The following is a 19,774-nucleotide window of genomic DNA, read 5'->3' on the forward strand; positions in this document are numbered from 1 at the left end:
TGGCGGTCACCACAACCGTGGCCACATTTTTTTCCAGCCCGATCCAGGCTATAAGTAGTCTGCTTTAATCCCATAATTACACAGTATTCTGGACATCTGTGTTGCTGAATCTTTCGCAGTTTGTTCAATTAATAATGGAGACGTCAAAGAAGAAAGATGTAAGTGGGAAGCTTTTAGCCTTTAGCCACACAAACACAGCCGGTGTTTCCTTGTTTACATTCCCGAAGGTGAAGCTTTACCATGGAACAGAGCGGTCAAGCGAACATGGTTCCCGACCACATTTTCGGTGAGAAAATTGTGCCAATAAGTCTGCTCTTACCGTAGACATGAGCGGAGCTTGCGTCCGAGCTGCGGACTCTCTTACCTCCTTCCACCGGAGACACTGGCGGTCACCACACCCGTGGCCACACCCCTCCAACTTTCAGGTACCATATAATCTCACTAAAACACTAGCAACACAATATCAGATAAGGGATTTTCCAGAATTATCCAAGTAAGTGTGCCGGTTTAGCTCGGTTGGTAGAGTGGGTTGAGGGTTGCAGGTTCAATTCCCGCTTCTGTCACCCTAGTCACTGCCGTTGTGTCCTTGGGCAAGACACTTTACCCACCTGCTCCCAGTGCCACTCACACTGGTTTGAATGTAACTTAGATATAGTGTTTCACTATGTAAAGCGCTTTGAGTCACTAGAGAAAAAGCGCTATATAAATATAATTCACTTCACTAATAACATCTGAATCGCTCCTACTGCCCTCGCCTATTCTTTTTTTTTTTTCTGTAGTCCTTCACTCTCACTATCCTCATCCATGAATCTTTCATCCTTGCTCAAATTAATGGGGAAATCGTCGCTTTCTCGGTCCGAATCGCTCTCGCTGCTGGTGGCCATGATTGTAAACAATGTTCAGATGTGAGGAGCTCCACAACCCGTGACGTCATCGTCTGCTACTTCCGGTGCGGGCAAGGCTTTTTTATTAGCGACCAAAAGTTGCTAACTTTATCGTCGATGTTCTCTACTAAATCCTTTCAGCAAAAATATGGTAATATCGCGAAATGATCAAGTATGACACATAGAATGGAGCTGCTATCCCCGTTTGAATAAGAAAATCTCATTTCAGTAGGCCTTTAACATGAATGTCCACTTCTGAGGACGCTGGGTCTTTAGCACAAAGACGGCCTGAATTAGAAGCCGGTGATACATCTTATTTCCTGAATGTGAAATAAAGTAATGTGTATCACGGTATAAGTCTTCTGTATCGGTCTATCTGTGATTATTGATATTTTTTTATGGGCTACGGAAAATAAGGAGCAGGAGAAAAAAAAGATTTAATTTGAAATGTAACTTCCTGTGATTATAATCCCTCAGCTATCAGGGCGGGAAGGACATGTCAACACAAGCATGGAAAACTCTCAATGTCAACAAAAGAGTCAAATCACACTGAAGACTTCACAATAAGAGCTTAAAAAAATCATCAATATGCAAGAAATGCTTTATAAAGTTTTTTTTTTTTTTTAAATAGTGCAAAGTGTCGAATTGTAAACATAAAGAAACCTGAGAACTATTTTCTGCAGTTTTAATTACAACAAGATACAACAACCTGGGATGTTTACATTATTTTGCTCCGTATGAATTATTATTATTATTATTATTAGGGAAAAGGGTGGAGTGCCATCTCCGGGTTGGGGAGGAGACCCTGCCCCAAGTGGAGGAGTTCAGGTACCTAGGAGTCTTGTTCACGAGTGGGGTAAGAGTGGATCGTGAGATGGACAGGCAGATCGGTGCGGCGTCTTCAGTAATGCGGACGTTGTATCGATCCGTTGTGGTGAAGAAGGAGCTGAGCCGGAAGGCAAAGCTCTCAATTTACCGGTCGATCTATGTTCCCATCCTCACCTATGGTCATGAGCTTTGGGTCATGACCGAAAGGATAAGATCACGGGTACAAGCGGCCGAAATGAGTTTCCTCCGCCGTGTGGCGGGGCTCTCCCTTAGAGATAGGGTGAGAAGCTCTGCCATCCGGGAGGAACTCAAAGTAAAGCCGCTGCTCCTCCACATGGAGAGGAGCCAGATGAGGTGGTTCGGGCATCTGGTCAGGATGCCACCCGAACGCCTCCCTAGGGATGTGTTTAGGGCACGTCCAGCTGGTAGGAGGCCACGGGGAAGACCCAGGACACGTTGGGAAGACTATGTCTCCCGGCTGGCCTGGGAACGCCTCGGGATCCCCCGGGAAGAGCTAGACCAAGTGGCTGGGGAGAGGGAAGTCTGGGCTTCCCTGCTTAGGCTGCTGCCCCCGCGACCCGACCTCGGATAAGCGGAAGATGATGGATGGATGGATGGATGCAAATTTGTGGCCGAAGCCGAATAAAACTTAAACGCTTGGCCGAAGGCCGAATGCCGAATAATGAATGCCGTTTTTCACATTTTTTTTATATTGCATAAATAGCCTAGAATAAATATTTAGACATGTTTTTCAAATAAAGTAATTTTTTATTGAATATTGACATTTTTTTAATAATCCAGTAGCCTTTGCTTTTCAAAAAAAAAGCACAACGTTTTTCATTTATATTAGGCCTTCAAACAAAACATGCATTCCAAAAAAAAATAAAGTGCATTAAAGTGGATAAACCCACAACAAATGAATTATTGTCCTTTTGGCAAAAGTCTGCTTAGCCACAGTAGATATGCTAATAATGTAAACAGAAGGCTCAAGTAAATCTCAATTAAGTGTGTGCTTGTAACCTCATACACTTATACAGGTAGCCTACACAACAGGCTAATAATGTAAACAGAGGCCCCACTAAATCTCAATAAGTGTGTGCTTGTAACCTCATACACTTATACAGGTACACAACATATCCCAACGTCACCGCACGTTGGTTGATTGCGTCACCGCCTCAAGAAATTGCGTCACACGCCACTATTCGGCCGTGTTTTTAACTCATTCCACCGAAGGCCGAATGTGGCTTTTTTTGCCATATTCGGCCGAATATATTCGGTTACCGATTAATCGGTGCATCCCTAATTATTATTCTTAAATGTTGATGCCAAAGTAAATGAGAGTGTCAGGCTGCAGACGACACTCCCTGTGGTTAATTAATGGACTGAACCACCATGTACAAATATGAAGGCTAGTAGTTACTAATTGTGTAACATGTTTTTGTTGTCAGACTTCTCGGGATGCAACCTTTGCATCGGTAGTTGTGTGAGAAGTTTACTTGTATTAAATGGATGCTTTTATTCAAGCATGAATTACCGAATTGGGCAGGAATTGTGTTCTACGTCGGGATATAAGCCACACCCAAAACATTTTAGAAGAAACATGTTTAGCACCTGACTATAATCTGCAGTAATATACCTGGTGAAATAATTATTTACACACAAATAAATACCTATTTACATACCTTAATTGTTTCCAAATGGTGTCTGTAACAAGGCAGTAAAACGGTTGATCAAACAAAACAGAAGTCATGACGATGGACCCAATAGCTGCGCAAGCTAGCTCTCCAATCAGCTAAACAGACTCGATAACTTCACGCTGACGTTTCGGGTGAATATACCGAGGAATTTGTCAAATTGAAACAATACAAAAAGAATGCTGTTGTAAGTTAATGATGCGAACCTAAAATGGGTAGGTTGTGAGTTCAAACCCCCCCGGCCGAGTCATACCAAAGACTAAAAATGGGAGCCATTACCTCCCTGCTTGGCACTCAGCATCAAGGGTTGGAATTGGGGGTTAAATCACTAACGATGATTCCTGGGCGTGGCCACCGGTGCTGCTCCTCACTGCTCCCCTCACCTCCCAGGGGGTGATCAAGGGTGATGGGTCAAATGCAGAGAATTATTTTGTGTGTGACAACCATTGGTACTTTAACTTTAACTTTCAATACAGACACTCGTAAACCTGTTAGCATATTAGCTGACGCTGATGACGCTAGCTTGTTAAAATTACGATAGCATGTAGAAACGTGAATAAAAACAGTCCTACCGACATCACACATGGGATGCTTTATTAAGTAAAAATTGTTTTAGTTATATTGTAAAACCTACAAATGTTGCTTGGAGTGATGAATGTAGAATCCACAGCTAATGCTAATGACACTAGCTCGATCAAATTACGATAGCATGTAAAATCGTGAATGAAAACACTTCTATTCACATCACACATGGGATGCTTTATTAAGTAAGAATTGTTTTAGTTATATCATAAAACCTAAAAGTGTTGCTTGGAGTGATGAATGTAGAATCCACAGCTAATGCTAATGACGCTAGCTTGATCAAATTACAATAGCATGTAGAAACGTGAATGAAAACACTCCTACCGACATCACACATGGGATGCTTTAATAAGTAAGAATTGTTTTAGTTATATTGTAAAACCTAAAAGTGTTGCTTGGAGTGATGAATGTAGAATCCACAGCTAATGCTAATGATGCTAGCTCGATCAAATTACGATAGCATGTAGAAACGTGAATGAAAACACTCCTACCGACATAACACATGGGATGCTTTAATAAGTAAGAATTGTTTTAGTTATATTGTAAAACCTGCAAGTGTTGCTTGGAGTGATGAATGTAGAATCCACAGCTAATGCTAATGACACTAGCTCGATCAAATTACGATAGCATGTAGAAACGTGAATGAAAACACTCCTACCGACATCACACATGGGATGCTTTAATAAGTAAGAATTGTTTTAGTTATATTGTAAAACCTATAAATGTTGCTTGGAGTGATGAATGTAGAATCCACAGCTAATGCTAATGATGCTAGCTCGATCAAATTACGATAGCATGTAGAAACGTGAATGAAAACACTCCTACCGACATAACACATGGGATGCTTTAATAAGTAAGAATTGTTTTAGTTATATTGTAAAACCTGCAAGTGTTGCTTGGAGTGATGAATGTAGAATCCACAGCTAATGCTAATGACACTAGCTCGATCAAATTACGATAGCATGTAGAAACGTGAATGAAAACACTCCTACCGACATCACACATGGGATGCTTTAATAAGTAAGAATTGTTTTAGTTATATTGTAAAACCTATAAATGTTGCTTGGAGTGATGAATGTAGAATCCACAGCTAATGCTAATGACACTAGCTCGATCAAATTACGATAGCATGTAGAAACGTGAATGAAAACAGTCCTACCGACATCACACATGGGATGCTTTATTAAGTAAGAATTGTTTTAGTTATATTGTAAAACCTACAAATGTTGCTTGGAGTGATGAATGTAGAATCCACAGCTAATGCTAATGACACTAGCTCAATCAAATTACGATAGCATGTAGAATCGTGAATGAAAACACTCCTACCGACATAACACATGGAATGGTTTATTAAGTAAGAGTTGTTTTAGTTATATTGTAAAACCTAGAAGTGTTGGTTGGAGTGATAAATGTAGAATCCACAGCTAATGCTAATGATGCTAGCTTGATCAAATTATGATAGCATGTAGAAACGTGAATGAAAACACTCCTACCGACATCACACATGGGATGCTTTAATAAGTAAGAATTGTTTTAGATATATTGTAAAACCTACAAATGTTGCTTGGAGTGATGAATGTAGAATCCACAGCTAATGCTAATGACACTAGCTCAATCAAATTACGATAGCATGTAGAATCGTGAATGAAAACACTTCTATTCACATCACACATGGGATGCTTTAGTAAGTAAGAATTGTTTTAGTTATATTGTAAAACCTACTAATGTTGCTTGGAGTGATGAATGTAGAATCCACAGCTAATGCTAATGACACTAGCTTGATCAAATTACGATAGCATGTAGAAACGTGAATGAAAACACTCCTACCGACATCAAACATGGGATGCTTTAATAAGTAAGAATTGTTTTAGTTATATTGTAAAACCTACAAATGTTGCTTGGATTGATGAATGTAGAATCCATACGAGTAGAAACGCTATGGACAATGAGTAGACGGAACGACACTTGTACTTCCAGTCCAAAGCTCTAAATGGCAGTGAGCGCACTCGTCTGAAAAATGGCGCCATGGCACAAAAAAATTATGCACCTTTTCAATCTCTTTGCCTGTGTTTCTTTTTAAACTATTTACATTGAAAAATATCCATAAATTATCTGCACCGTTTTATAAGCCGCAGGGTCCAAAGCGTAGAGAAAAAGTAGCAATTTACAGTAATTAGTGAAGCAGCAAAGCCCTGCTTGGGAAGTAATTTTTTTTTAGTTCATTTAGGAATAAAATTACTCCCATCGTCAATATTAGTCCTCAAATATGTTTTTATAACTGGCTGGGAATTAATTTCAGTTCTTGTGAGAATTCTTCCCTAGACTGCCACGCCCCGTTTCACCGATAGCACCGTCCAAACCTTTTTTTGCTGGGAAATCCAGTTTTTGTCCTTCTTTCCTGGCGTCTTTCCGCTGATGTTTTGTTGGTTTTAGCAACTGCGGCGACGGCGTCCGTCCGCAACGCTCGCAGCGTGGGCTCATTGGAGGAGCGCCACGAGTTTCATGTTCCGTCATTCAATCAAACAATGCGCGGGCGACAGAAATCTGCCAGATATTTGCCAGAAAATGCAAACTGTGCGTAAATATCTTGACAAATGTGAGATGATTATGCAGGTAAAGAAGAGCAGGCAGCAGCCCGCACATTCTCGTACTTTGTATTTGTACAATGTGTGCAAGCGTATAAAATGGCGGAGATGACTTATTGTGATGGAGACAAATCATTTTGACCAATTTTCCCAGGAGACACACGTGATAAATGTGTTTTTTGAGGATAAATGGAAGAAAATAAAACATTGTGGTCCCACCTCTCCTACAAAATAATGTTCAAAAAACAACCAGATGTTTGTGGACGTGTAATATTCATCTTTAAATAACTTTTCCTGCTCCAAATATCACTCATCCACCTCCTTGACTACTGGACATGTCTCCCTTCAAAATAAAAGCTAGTTACAGTCCTACTCTACAAGGACATGTCTCCCTACAAAATAAAAGCTAGTTACAGTCATACTCCACATGGACATATCTCCCTACAAAATAAAAGCTAGTTACAGTCATACTCCACATGGACATATCTCCCTACAAAATAAAAGCTAGTTACAGTCTTACTCCACATGGGCATGTCTCCTACAAAATAAAGGTGAGTTACAATCATACTCCACATGGTCATGTCTCCTACAAAATAAAGGTGAGTTACAATCATACTCCACATGGACATGTCTCCTACAAAATAAAGGTGAGTTTCAATCATACTCCACATGAACATGTCTCCTACAAAATAAAGGTGAGTTACAATCCATGGACATGTCTCCTACAAAATAAAGGTGAGTTGTAATCATTCTCCACATGGTCATGTCTCCTACAAAATAAAGGTGAGTTACAATCATATTCCACATGGACATGTCTCCTACAAAATAAAGGTGAGTTTCAATCATACTCCACATGGTCATGTCTCCTACAAAATAAAGGTGAGTTGTAATCATCCTCACATGGTCATGTCTCCTACAAAATAAAGGTGAGTTACAATCATATTCCACATGGACATGTCTCCTACAAAATAAAGGTGAGTTACAATCATACTGCATATGGTCATGTCTCCTACAAAATAAAGGTGAGTTACAATCATACTCCACATGGTCATGTCTCCTACAAAATAAAGGTGAGTTTCAATCATACTCCACATGGTCATGTCTCCTACAAAATAAAGGTGAGTTGTAATCATTCTCCACATGGTCATGTCTCCTACAAAATAAAGGTGAGTTACAATCATATTCCACATGGACATGTCTCCTACAAAATAAAGGTGAGTTACAATCATACTGCATATGGTCATGTCTCCTACAAAATAAAGGTGAGTTACAATCATACTCCACATGGTCATGTCTCCTACAAAATAAAGGTGAGTTACAATCATACTCCACATGGTCATGTCTCCTACAAAATAAAGGTGAGTTTCAATCATACTCCACATGGTCATGTCTCCTACAAAATAAAGGTGAGTTGTAATCATTCTCCACATGGTCATGTCTCCTACAAAATAAAGGTGAGTTACAATCATATTCCACATGGACATGTCTCCTACAAAATAAAGGTGAGTTTCAATCATACTCCACATGGTCATGTCTCCTACAAAATAAAGGTGAGTTTCAATCATACTCCACATGGTCATGTCTCCTACAAAATAAAGGTGAGTTACAATCATACTCCACAAGGTCATGTCTCCTACAAAATAAAGGTGAGTTTCAATCATACTCCACATGGTCATGTCTCCTACAAAATAAAGGTGAGTTACAATCATACTCCACATGGACATGTCTCCTACAAAATAAAGGTGAGTTACAATCCATGAACATGTCTCCTACAAAATAAAGGTGAGTTACAATCCATGGACATGTCTCCTACAAAATAAAGGTGAGTTACAATCATACTCCACATGGTCATGTCTCCTACAAAATAAAGGTGAGTTACAATCATACTCCACATGGTCATGTCTCCTACAAAATAAAGGTGAGTTTCAATCATACTCCACATGGTCATGTCTCCTACAAAATAAAGGTGAGTTTCAATCATACTCCACATGGTCATGTCTCCTACAAAATAAAGGTGAGTTACAATCATACTCCACATGGTCATGTCTCCTACAAAATAAAGGTGAGTTTCAATCATACTCCACATGGTCATGTCTCCTACAAAATAAAGGCGAGTTTCAATCATACTCCACATGGTCATGTCTCCTACAAAATAAAGGTGAGTTTCAATCATACTCCACATGGTCATGTCTCCTACAAAATAAAGGTGAGTTTCAATCATACTCCACATGGTCATGTCTCCTACAAAATAAAGGTGAGTTACAATCATACTCCACATGGTCATGTCTCCTACAAAATAAAGGTGAGTTACAATCATACTCCACTTGGTCATGTCTCCTACAAAATAAAGGTGAGTTTCAATCATACTCCACATGGTCATGTCTCCTACATAATAAAGGTGAGTTACAATCCATGGACATGTCTCCTACAAAATAAAGGTGAGTTTCAATCATACTCCACATGGTCATGTCTCCTACAAAATAAAGGTGAGTTGTAATCATTCTCCACATGGTCATGTCTCCTACAAAATAAAGGTGAGTTGCAATCATACTCCACATGGTCATGTCTCCTACAAAATAAAGGTGAGTTGTAATCATTCTCCACATGGTCATGTCTCCTACAAAATAAAGGTGAGTTGCAATCATTCTCCACATGAACATGTCTCCTACATAATAAAGGTGAGTTACAATCCATGGACATGTCTCCTACAAAATAAAGGTGAGTTTCAATCATACTCCACATGGTCATGTCTCCTACAAAATAAAGGTGAGTTGTAATCATTCTCCACATGGTCATGTCTCCTACAAAATAAAGGTGAGTTTCAATCATACTCCACATGGTCATGTCTCCTACAAAATAAAGGTGAGTTTTAATCATACTCCACATGGTCATGTCTCCTACAAAATAAAGGTGAGTTACAATCATACTCCACATGGACATGTCTCCTACAAAATAAAGGTGAGTTACAATCATACTCCACATGGACATGTCTCCTACAAAATAAGGGTTGGGTAGGTAAAAATTGTTTTAGTCTTATATTTATCAGTGAAAAGCGGTATCGGCCTGACAAACCCATATGGGTCCATGTCTACTTTGAGGTAATGGTTTAAAAAGAAGTGTGAAAGTTGAGCGACTAACATGGTGTCAACAAAGCCAGACAGACAAAAAAAAGCCAGCTAATCTCCGTGTTTGCTGGCAGTGAAATCAGACGTGGATCTTTTCAACGCGTGTTTGCCGCCATCATGACATGGAAACTTGTCGCCCAGCAAATACGACGCCGACAAAGAGCCGTGGCGAGAACAAAAGATGTCGTATCTCATGTCACCTCCGCCCAGCTGCTGGAGCACCTATGGAGACATGATTATAACTCACCTTTATTTTGTAGGAGTCACGTCCATGGATTGTAACTCACCTTTATTTTGTAGGAGACATGACCATGTGGAGTATGATTGTAACTCACCTTTATTTTGTAGGAGACATGACCATGTGGAGTATGATTGTAACTCACCTTTATTTTGTAGGAGTCACGTCCATGGATTGTAACTCACCTTTATTTTGTAGGAGACATGACCATGTGTAGTATGATTATAACTCACCTTTTATTTTGTAGGAGACATGACCATGTGGACTATGATTATAACTCACCTTTATTTTGTAGGAGACATGACCATGTGGACTATGATTATAACTCACCTTTATTTTGTAGGAGACATGACCATGTGGAGTATGTCTGTAACTAACTTTTATTTTGTAGGAGACATGACCATATGGAGTATAATTATAACTTACCTTTATTTTGTAGGAGACATGTCCATGGATTGTAACTCACCTTTATTTTGTAGGAGACATGTCCATGTGGAGTATGATTGTAACTCACCTTTATTTTGTAGGAGACATGTCCATGTGGAGTATGATTGTAACTCACCTTTATTTTGTAGGAAACATGACCATGTGGAGACATGTCCATGGATTGTAACTCACCTTTATTTTGTAGGAAACAAGTCCATGTGGCGTACTGATGATATTGTTTGTGTGCAGACTGAGATGGAGCACATGTGATGATGCAATAACGGGGTATTGTTTGTATGCAGACTGAGATGGAGTCCCCCAGCGTGTTTGAGGGCGACAGAGAGTCTTCTAGGTCCTTCCTGCTCACCATCAACCTGAAGGAAGGACACAACTTGGTCATCCGAGACCGCAGTGGTAAGAAGTCATGTTAGTTGTGTGTCGTAGTCTAATGGCCTCCTGAGACCGGGGTTGTGGGTTCGAGTCCTATCTGGTGGTTGAGTTTTGTTAACCTTGCTTGTGTTTTTCTTGCTTGAGCCTTGATGCTATTTGTGTTACTGCAATGCTGGCCTTGTCACATCTTTTTACCCCTTTCTTTTCTTTCCTTTTTCATCCCTTTTTTCACAGTTTTTTCCCCTTGTCCCCTTTTTCCCATTACATCCCTTTTCCCCTTTATTCTCTTTTTTCCTTTTCCGTTTTTCCCCTTTTTTTTTTAAATAATATTTTTCTACTTTTTTCCTTTTCCCTTTTCTCACCAAAAGTTGCATTACAAAGCATTAGTTAGATTTAAGTTGCATTAAAAGGGCAATAAAACAATAGGTTTGTGTTAAGTTGCATTAAAAAGCATTAATTACTTTTAAGTTGCATTAAAGAGGCAGTCAAATCTCCATCCATCCATCCATTTTCTACCGCTTATTCCCTTTTGAGGTCGCAGTGGCTATCTCAGCTACAATCGGGCAGAAGGCCGGGTACACCCTGGACAAGTCGCCACCTCATCACAGGGCCGGCATTGAAACACATAAGTTTAATTTAAATTTGAATTAAAAAGCAACCTTAAAATTTCATTAAAAAGCATTAGATTAGTTTAAAGTTGCCTTAAAAAGCATTGGATTAGTTTTAAGTTGCTTTAAAAGGGGCATTGAAACACATTAGGTTAATTTTAAGTTGCATTAAAGCATAAGCTTAATTTAAAGAGTCATAAAAAAGCAACCTTAAAATTGCATTAAAAAGTATTAGATTAGTTTAAAGTTGCCTTAAAAAGCATTGGATTAGTTTTAAATTGCGTTAAAAAGGGCATTACAAAGCATAAAAGTAGGTTGGAGTTGCAATAAAAAGCATGTAATTACTTTTAAGTTGCATTAAAAAGGGCATTACAAAGCATAAAAGTAGGTTGGAGTTGCAATAAAAAGCATGTAATTACTTTTAAGTTGCATTAAAAGGGGCATTGAAACACAGGTCAATTTTAAGTTGCATTAAAGCATAAGCTTAATTTAAAGATTCATAAAAAAGCAACCTTAAAATTGCATTAAAAAGCATTAGATTAGTTTAAAGTTGCCTTAAAAAGCATTGGATTAGTTTTAAGTTGCATTAAAAAGGGCATTACAAAGCATAAAAGTAGGTTGGAGTTGCAATAAAAAGCATGTAATTACTTTTAAGTTGCATTAAAAGGGGCATTGAAACACATTAGGTCAATTTTAAGTTGCATTAAAGTATAAGCTTAATTTAAAGATTCATAAAAAAGCAACCTTAAAATAGCATTAAAAAGCATTAGATTAGTTTAAAGTTGCCTTAAAAAGCATTAAATTAGTTTTAAGTTGCACTTAAAAGGGCATTAAAAAGCATAAAAGTAGGTTGGAGTTGCAATAAAAAGCATGTAATTACTTTTAAGTTGCATTAAAAGGGGCATTGAAACACATTAGGTCAATTTTAAGTTGCATTAAAGCATACGCTTAATTTAAAGATTCATAAAAAAGCAGCGTTAAAATTGCATTAAAAAGCATTAGATTAGTTTAAAGTTGCCTTAAAAAGCATTAGATTAGTTTTAATTTGCATTAAAAAGGGCATTAAAAAGCATAAAAGTAGGTTGGAGTTGGAATAAAAAGCATGTAATTACTTTTAAGTTGCATTAAAAGGGGCATTGAAACACAGGTCAATTTTAAGTTGCATTAAAGCATAAGCTTAATTTAAAGATTCATAAAAAAGCAACCTTAAAATTGCATTAAAAAGCATTAGATTAGTTAAAAGTTGCCTTAAAAAGCATTAGATTAGTTTTAAGTTGCATTAAAAAGGGCTTTACAAAGCATAAAAGTAGGTTGGAGTTGCAATAAAAAGCATGTAATTACTTTTAAGTTGCATTAAAAAGCATTAGATTAGTTTAAAGTTGCCTTAAAAAGCATTAGATTAGTTTTAAGTTGCATTAAAAAGGGCTTTACAAAGCATAAAAGTAGGTTGGAGTTGCAATAAAAAGCATGTAATTACTTTTAAGTTGCATTAAAAGGGGCATTGAAACACAGTAGGTCAATTTTAAGTTGCATTAAAGCATAAGCTTAATTTAAAGATTAATATAAAAGCGACCTTAAAATTGCATTAAAAAGCATTAGATTAGTTTAAAGTTGCCTTAAAAAGCATTGGATTAGTTTTAATTTGCATTAAAAAGGGCATTACAAAGCATAAAAGTAGGTTGGAGTTGCAATAAAAAGCATGTAATTACTTTTAAGTTGCATTAAAAGGGGCATCGAAACACATTAGGTTAATTTTAAGTTGCATTAAAACATAACCTTAATTTAAAGATTCATAAAAAAGCAACCTTAAAATTGCATTAAAAAGCATTAGATTAGTTTAAAGTTGCCTTAAAAAGCATTAGATTAGTTTTAAGTTGCAGTAAAAAGGGCATTACAAAGCATAAAAGTAGGTTGGAGTTGCAATAAAAAGCATGTAATTTTTTTTTAAGTTGCATTAAAAGGGGCATTGAAACACAGGTCAATTTTAAGTTGCATTAAAGCATAAGCTTAATTTAAAGATTCATAAAAAAGCAACCTTAAAATTGCATTAAAAAACATTAGATTAGTTTAAAGTTGCCTTAAAAAGCATTGGATTAGTTTTAAGTTGCAGTAAAAAGGGCATTACAAAGCATAAAAGTAGGTTGGAGTTGCAACAAAAAGCATGTAATTACTTTTAAGTTGCATTAAAAGGGGCATTGAAACACATTAGGTCAATTTTAAGTTGCAGTAAAGTATAAGCTTAATTTAAAGATTCATAAAAAAGCAACCTTAAAATAGCATTAAAAAGCATTAGATTAGTTTAAAGTTGCCTTAAAAAGCATTAGATTAGTTTTAAGTTGCATTAAAAAGGGCATTAAAAAGCATAAAAGTAGGTTGGAGTTGCAATAAAAAGCATGTAATTACTTTTAAGTTGCATTAAAAGGGGCATTGAAACACAGGTCAATTTTAAGTTGCATTAAAGCATAAGCTTAATTTAAAGATTCATAAAAAAGCAACCTTAAAATTGCTTTAAAAAGCAGTAGATTAGTTTAAAGTTGCCTTAAAAAGCATTGGATTAGTTTTAATTTGCATTAAAAAGGGCATTACAAAGCATAAAAGTAGGTTGGAGTTGCAATAAAAAGCATGTAATTACTTTTAAGTTACATTAAAAGGGGCATTGAAACACAGGTCAATTTTAAGTTGCATTAAAGCATAAGCTTAATTTAAAGATTCATAAAAAAGCAACCTTAAAACTGCATTAAAAAGCATTAGATTAGTTTAAAGTTGCCTTAAAAAGCATTAGATTAGTTTTAAGTTGCATTAAAAAGGGCTTTACAAAGCATAAAAGTAGGTTGGAGTTGCAATAAAAAGCATGTAATTACTTCTAAGTTGCATTAAAAGGGGCATTGAAACACAGTAGGTCAATTTTAAGGTGCATTAAAGCATAAGCTTAATTTAAAGATTCATAAAAAAGCAGCGTTAAAATTGCATTAAAAAGCATTAGATTAGTTTAAAGTTGCCTTAAAAAGCATTGGATTAGTTTTAATTTGCATTAAAAAGGGCATTACAAAGCATAAAAGTATGTTGGAGTTGCAATAAAAAGCATGAACTTAGTTTAAAGTTGCATTAAAAAGCATTAGATTAGTTTTAAGTGGCATTAAAAAGCATGAATTACTTAGAATTTGCATTCAAAGTTTGAAATTATTTTAAAGTTTCATTAAAAAAGGCATTAAAAGCATGAAATTATTTTAAAGTTTTAAGGTCATTAAAAAGCATGCCAATAGTTTGAAGTTGCATTTAAAGGATGAAATTATTTTTAAGTTGCATTAAAAACATTAGATTAGTTTGAAGTTGCAATAAAAGCATTAGATTAGTTTAAGTTTCATTAAAATCATTAGGTCATTTTTAATTTGCATTTATGCATTATATTAGTTTTAAGTGGTATTAAAAGCATTATATTAGTATTAAGTTGCATTGGAAAGCATTGGCTTGGTTTAAAGTTGCATTAAAAAGCATTAGATTATGTTTAAGTTGCACTAAAAGCATTACATTACATTTAATTTGCATCAAAAGCATTCGATTAGTTTTACGTGGCATTAAAAGCATTAGATTTGTTTTAAGCGGCATTAAAAGCCTAAGATGAGATGTGCTGATAACTGCAGAAAGTGTGTCTGAATAATCCAAACTACTTTCATTCTTTATCGCCGCAAGCGCACTTTATCACATTTCCTCCTTCTTTCCTCCGTGCTCACTTTTACAACAACACTTATGCTTGTTTCCTTCCTGTCTTATCAGGCGCTGCCTTTTATCTCTGCTTTTATCTCCGCTTTTATCTCCGCTTTTATCTCCGCTTTTATCCTCGCAACATTTCACCAACATTACATGACGCCTCAGTCTGTGTGTGGGCCACAACATTAGGCACACTTCAGTCTGTGGGCCACAACATTAGGCACACTTCAGTCTGTGGGCCACAACATTAGGCACACTTCAGTCTGTGGGCCACAACATTAGGCACACCTTAGTCTGTGGGCCACAACATTAGGCACACCTCAGTCTGTGGGCCACAACATTAGGCACACCTCAGTCTGTGGGCCACAACATTAGGCACACCTTAGTCTGTGGGCCACAACATTAGGCACACCTCAGTCTGTGGGCCACAACATTAGGCACACCTCAGTCTGTGGGCCACAACATTAGGCACACCTCAGTGTGTGAGCCACAACATTAGGCACACCTTAGTCTGTGGGCCACAACATTAGGCACACCTCAGTCTGTGGGCCACAACATTAGGCACAGCTGCAGCGTGTGGGCCACAACATTAGGTACACCTCAGTCTGTGGGCCACAACATTAGGCACACCTCAGTCTGTGGGCCACAACATTAGGCACACCTTAGTCTGTGGGCCACAACATTAGGCACAGCTGCAGCGTGTGGGCCACAACATTAGGCACACCTCAGTCTGTGGGCCACAACATTAGGCACACCTCAGTCTGTGGGCCACAACATTAGGCACAGCTGCAGCGTGTGGGCCACAACATTAGGCACACCTCAGTCTGTGGGCCACAACATTAGGCACACCTCAGTCTGTGGGCCACAACATTAGGCACACCTCAGTCTGTGGGCCACAACATTAGGCACAGCTGCAGCGTGTGGGCCACAACATTAGGCACACCTCAGTCTGTGGGCCACAACATTAGGCACACCTCAGTCTGTGGGCCACAACATTAGGCACACCTCAGTCTGTGGGCCACAACATTAGGCACACCTCAGTCTGTGGGCCACAACATTAGGCACACCTCAGTCTGTGGGCCACAACATTAGGCACACCTTAGTCTGTGGGCCACAACATTAGGCACAGCTGCAGCGTGTGGGCCACAACATTAGGCACACCTCAGTCTGTGGGCCACAACATTAGGCACACCTTAGTCTGTGGGCCACAACATTAGGCACACCTCAGTCTGTGGGCCACAACATTAGGCACACTTCAGTCTGTGGGCCACAACATTAGGCACACCTCAGTCTGTGGGCCACAACATTAGGCACACTTCAGTCTGTGTGTGGGCCACAACATTAGGCACACTTCAGTCTGTGGGCCACAACATTAGGCACGCCTCAGTCTGTGGGCCACAACATTAGGCACACCTCAGTCTGTGGGCCACAACATTAGGCACACTTCAGTCTGTGGGCCACAACATTAGGCACGCCTCAGTCTGTGGGCCACAACATTAGGCACACCTCAGTCTGTGGGCCACAACATTAGGCACACTTCAGTCTGTGGGCCACAACATTAGGCACGCCTCAGTCTGTGGGCCACAACATTAGGCACACTTCAGTCTGTGGGCCACAACATTAGGCACGCCTCAGTCTGTGGGCCACAACATTAGGCACACCTCAGTCTGTGGGCCACAACATTAGGCACACTTCAGTCTGTGGGCCACAACATTAGGCACACCTCAGTCTGTGGGCCACAACATTAGGCACACCTCAGTCTGTGGGCCACAACATTAGGTACACCTCAGTCTGTGGGCCACAACATTAGGCACACTTCAGTCTGTGGGCCACAACATTAGGCACACCTCAGTCTGTGGGCCACAACATTAGGCACACCTCAGTCTGTGGGCCACAACATTAGGCACGCCTCAGTCTGTGGGCCACAACATTAGGCACACCTCAGTCTGTGGGCCACAACATTAGGCTCAGCTGCAGCGTGTGGGCCACAACATTAGGTACACCTCAGTCTGTGTGTGGGCCACAACATTAGGCACACCTCAGTCTGTGGGCCACAACATTAGGCACACCTCAGTCTGTGGGCCACAACATTAGGCACACCTCAGTCTGTGGGCCACAACATTAGGCACACCTCAGTCTGTGGGCCACAACATTAGGCACACCTCAGTCTGTGGGCCACAACATTAGGCACAGCTGCAGCGTGTGGGCCACAACATTAGGCACACCTCAGTCTGTGTGTGGGCCACAACATTAGGCACACCTCAGTCTGTGGGCCACAACATTAGGCACACCTTAGTCTGTGGGCCACAACATTAGGCACACCTCAGTCTGTGGGCCACAACATTAGGCACACCTTAGTCTGTGGGCCACAACATTAGGCACAGCTGCAGCGTGTGGGCCACAACATTAGGCACACCTCAGTCTGTGGGCCACAACATTAGGCACACCTCAATCTGTGGGCCACAACATTAGGCACACCTCAGTCTGTGGGCCACAACATTAGGCACACCTCAGTCTGTGGGCCACAACATTAGGCACACCTCAGTCTGTGGGCCACAACATTAGGCACACCTCAGTCTGTGGGCCACAACATTAGGCACACCTTAGTCTGTGGGCCACAACATTAGGCACACCTCAGTCTGTGGGCCACAACATTAGGCACACCTTAGTCTGTGGGCCACAACATTAGGCACACCTCAGTCTGTGGGCCACAACATTAGGCACACCTCAGTCTGTGGGCCACAACATTAGGCACACCTTAGTCTGTGGGCCACAACATTAGGCACACCTCAGTCTGTGGGCCACAACATTAGGCACACCTCAGTCTGTGGGCCACAACATTAGGCACACCTTAGTCTGTGGGCCACAACATTAGGCACACCTCAGTCTGTGGGCCACAACATTAGGCACACCTCAGTCTGTGGGCCACAACATTAGGCACAGCTGCAGCGTGTGGGCCACAACATTAGGTACACCTCAGTCTGTGTGTGGGCCACAACATTAGGCACACCTCAGTCTGTGGGCCACAACATTAGGCACACCTCAGTCTGTGGGCCACAACATTAGGCACACCTTAGTCTGTGGGCCACAACATTAGGCACACCTCAGTCTGTGGGCCACAACATTAGGCACACCTTAGTCTGTGGGCCACAACATTAGGCACACCTCAGTCTGTGGGCCACAACATTAGGCACACCTCAGTCTGTGGGCCACAACATTAGGCACACCTTAGTCTGTGGGCCACAACATTAGGCACACCTCAGTCTGTGGGCCACAACATTAGGCACACCTTAGTCTGTGGGCCACAACATTAGGCACACCTTAGTCTGTGGGCCACAACATTAGGCACACCTCAGTCTGTGGGCCACAACATTAGGCACACCTCAGTCTGTGGGCCACAACATTAGGCACACCTCAGTCTGTGGGCCACAACATTAGGCACACTTTAGTCTGTGAGCCACAACATTAGGCACGCCTCAGTCTGTGGGCCACAACATTAGGCACACCTTAGTCTGTGGGCCACAACATTAGGCACAGCTGCAGCGTGTGGGCCACAACATTAGGCACACCTCAGTCTGTGGGCCACAACATTAGGCACACCTCAATCTGTGGGCCACAACATTAGGCACACCTCAGTCTGTGGGCCACAACATTAGGCACACCTCAGTCTGTGGGCCACAACATTAGGCACACCTCAGTCTGTGGGCCACAACATTAGGCACACCTCAGTCTGTGGGCCACAACATTAGGCACACCTTAGTCTGTGGGCCACAACATTAGGCACACCTCAGTCTGTGGGCCACAACATTAGGCACACCTTAGTCTGTGGGCCACAACATTAGGCACAGCTGCAGCGTGTGGGCCACAACATTAGGCACACCTCAGTCTGTGGGCCACAACATTAGGCACACCTCAATCTGTGGGCCACAACATTAGGCACACCTCAGTCTGTGGGCCACAACATTAGGCACACCTCAGTCTGTGGGCCACAACATTAGGCACACCTCAGTCTGTGGGCCACAACATTAGGCACACCTCAGTCTGTGGGCCACAACATTAGGCACACCTTAGTCTGTGGGCCACAACATTAGGCACACCTCAGTCTGTGGGCCACAACATTAGGCACACCTTAGTCTGTGGGCCACAACATTAGGCACACCTCAGTCTGTGGGCCACAACATTAGGCACACCTCAGTCTGTGGGCCACAACATTAGGCACACCTTAGTCTGTGGGCCACAACATTAGGCACACCTCAGTCTGTGGGCCACAACATTAGGCACACCTCAGTCTGTGGGCCACAACATTAGGCACACCTCAGTCTGTGGGCCACAACATTAGGCACACTTTAGTCTGTGAGCCACAACATTAGGCACGCCTCAGTCTGTGGGCCACAACATTAGGCACACCTTAGTCTGTGGGCCACAACATTAGGCACAGCTGCAGCGTGTGGGCCACAACATTAGGCACACCTCAGTCTGTGGGCCACAACATTAGGCACACCTCAGTCTGTGGGCCACAACATTAGGCACACCTCAGTCTGTGGGCCACAACATTAGGCACACCTCAGTCTGTGGGCCACAACATTAGGCACACCTCAGTCTGTGGGCCACAACATTAGGCACACCTCAGTCTGTGGGCCACAACATTAGGTACACCTCAGTCTGTGGGCCACAACATTAGGCACACCTCAGTCTGTGTGTGGGCC

At 40.8% G+C, this 19,774-nt stretch overlaps 1 protein-coding gene across 2 annotated transcripts in view; it reads left to right on the plus strand.

Moving 5' to 3' along the window:
• Positions 1-19,774, plus strand: part of LOC133546817 (multiple C2 and transmembrane domain-containing protein 2-like) — a 107,752-nt gene that overhangs the window by 19,484 nt on the left and 68,494 nt on the right. For both annotated transcript variants that reach the window (XM_061892647.1, XM_061892653.1), the window contains exon 3: positions 10,665-10,776. In XM_061892647.1, coding sequence (XP_061748631.1) covers positions 10,665-10,776 — 112 coding nt within the window. The remainder of the gene's footprint in view (positions 1-10,664; positions 10,777-19,774) is intronic.

This window comes from Nerophis ophidion, linkage group LG02 (assembly GCF_033978795.1).
Source record: "Nerophis ophidion isolate RoL-2023_Sa linkage group LG02, RoL_Noph_v1.0, whole genome shotgun sequence".
Classification (NCBI taxonomy): Eukaryota; Metazoa; Chordata; class Actinopteri; order Syngnathiformes; family Syngnathidae; genus Nerophis; species Nerophis ophidion.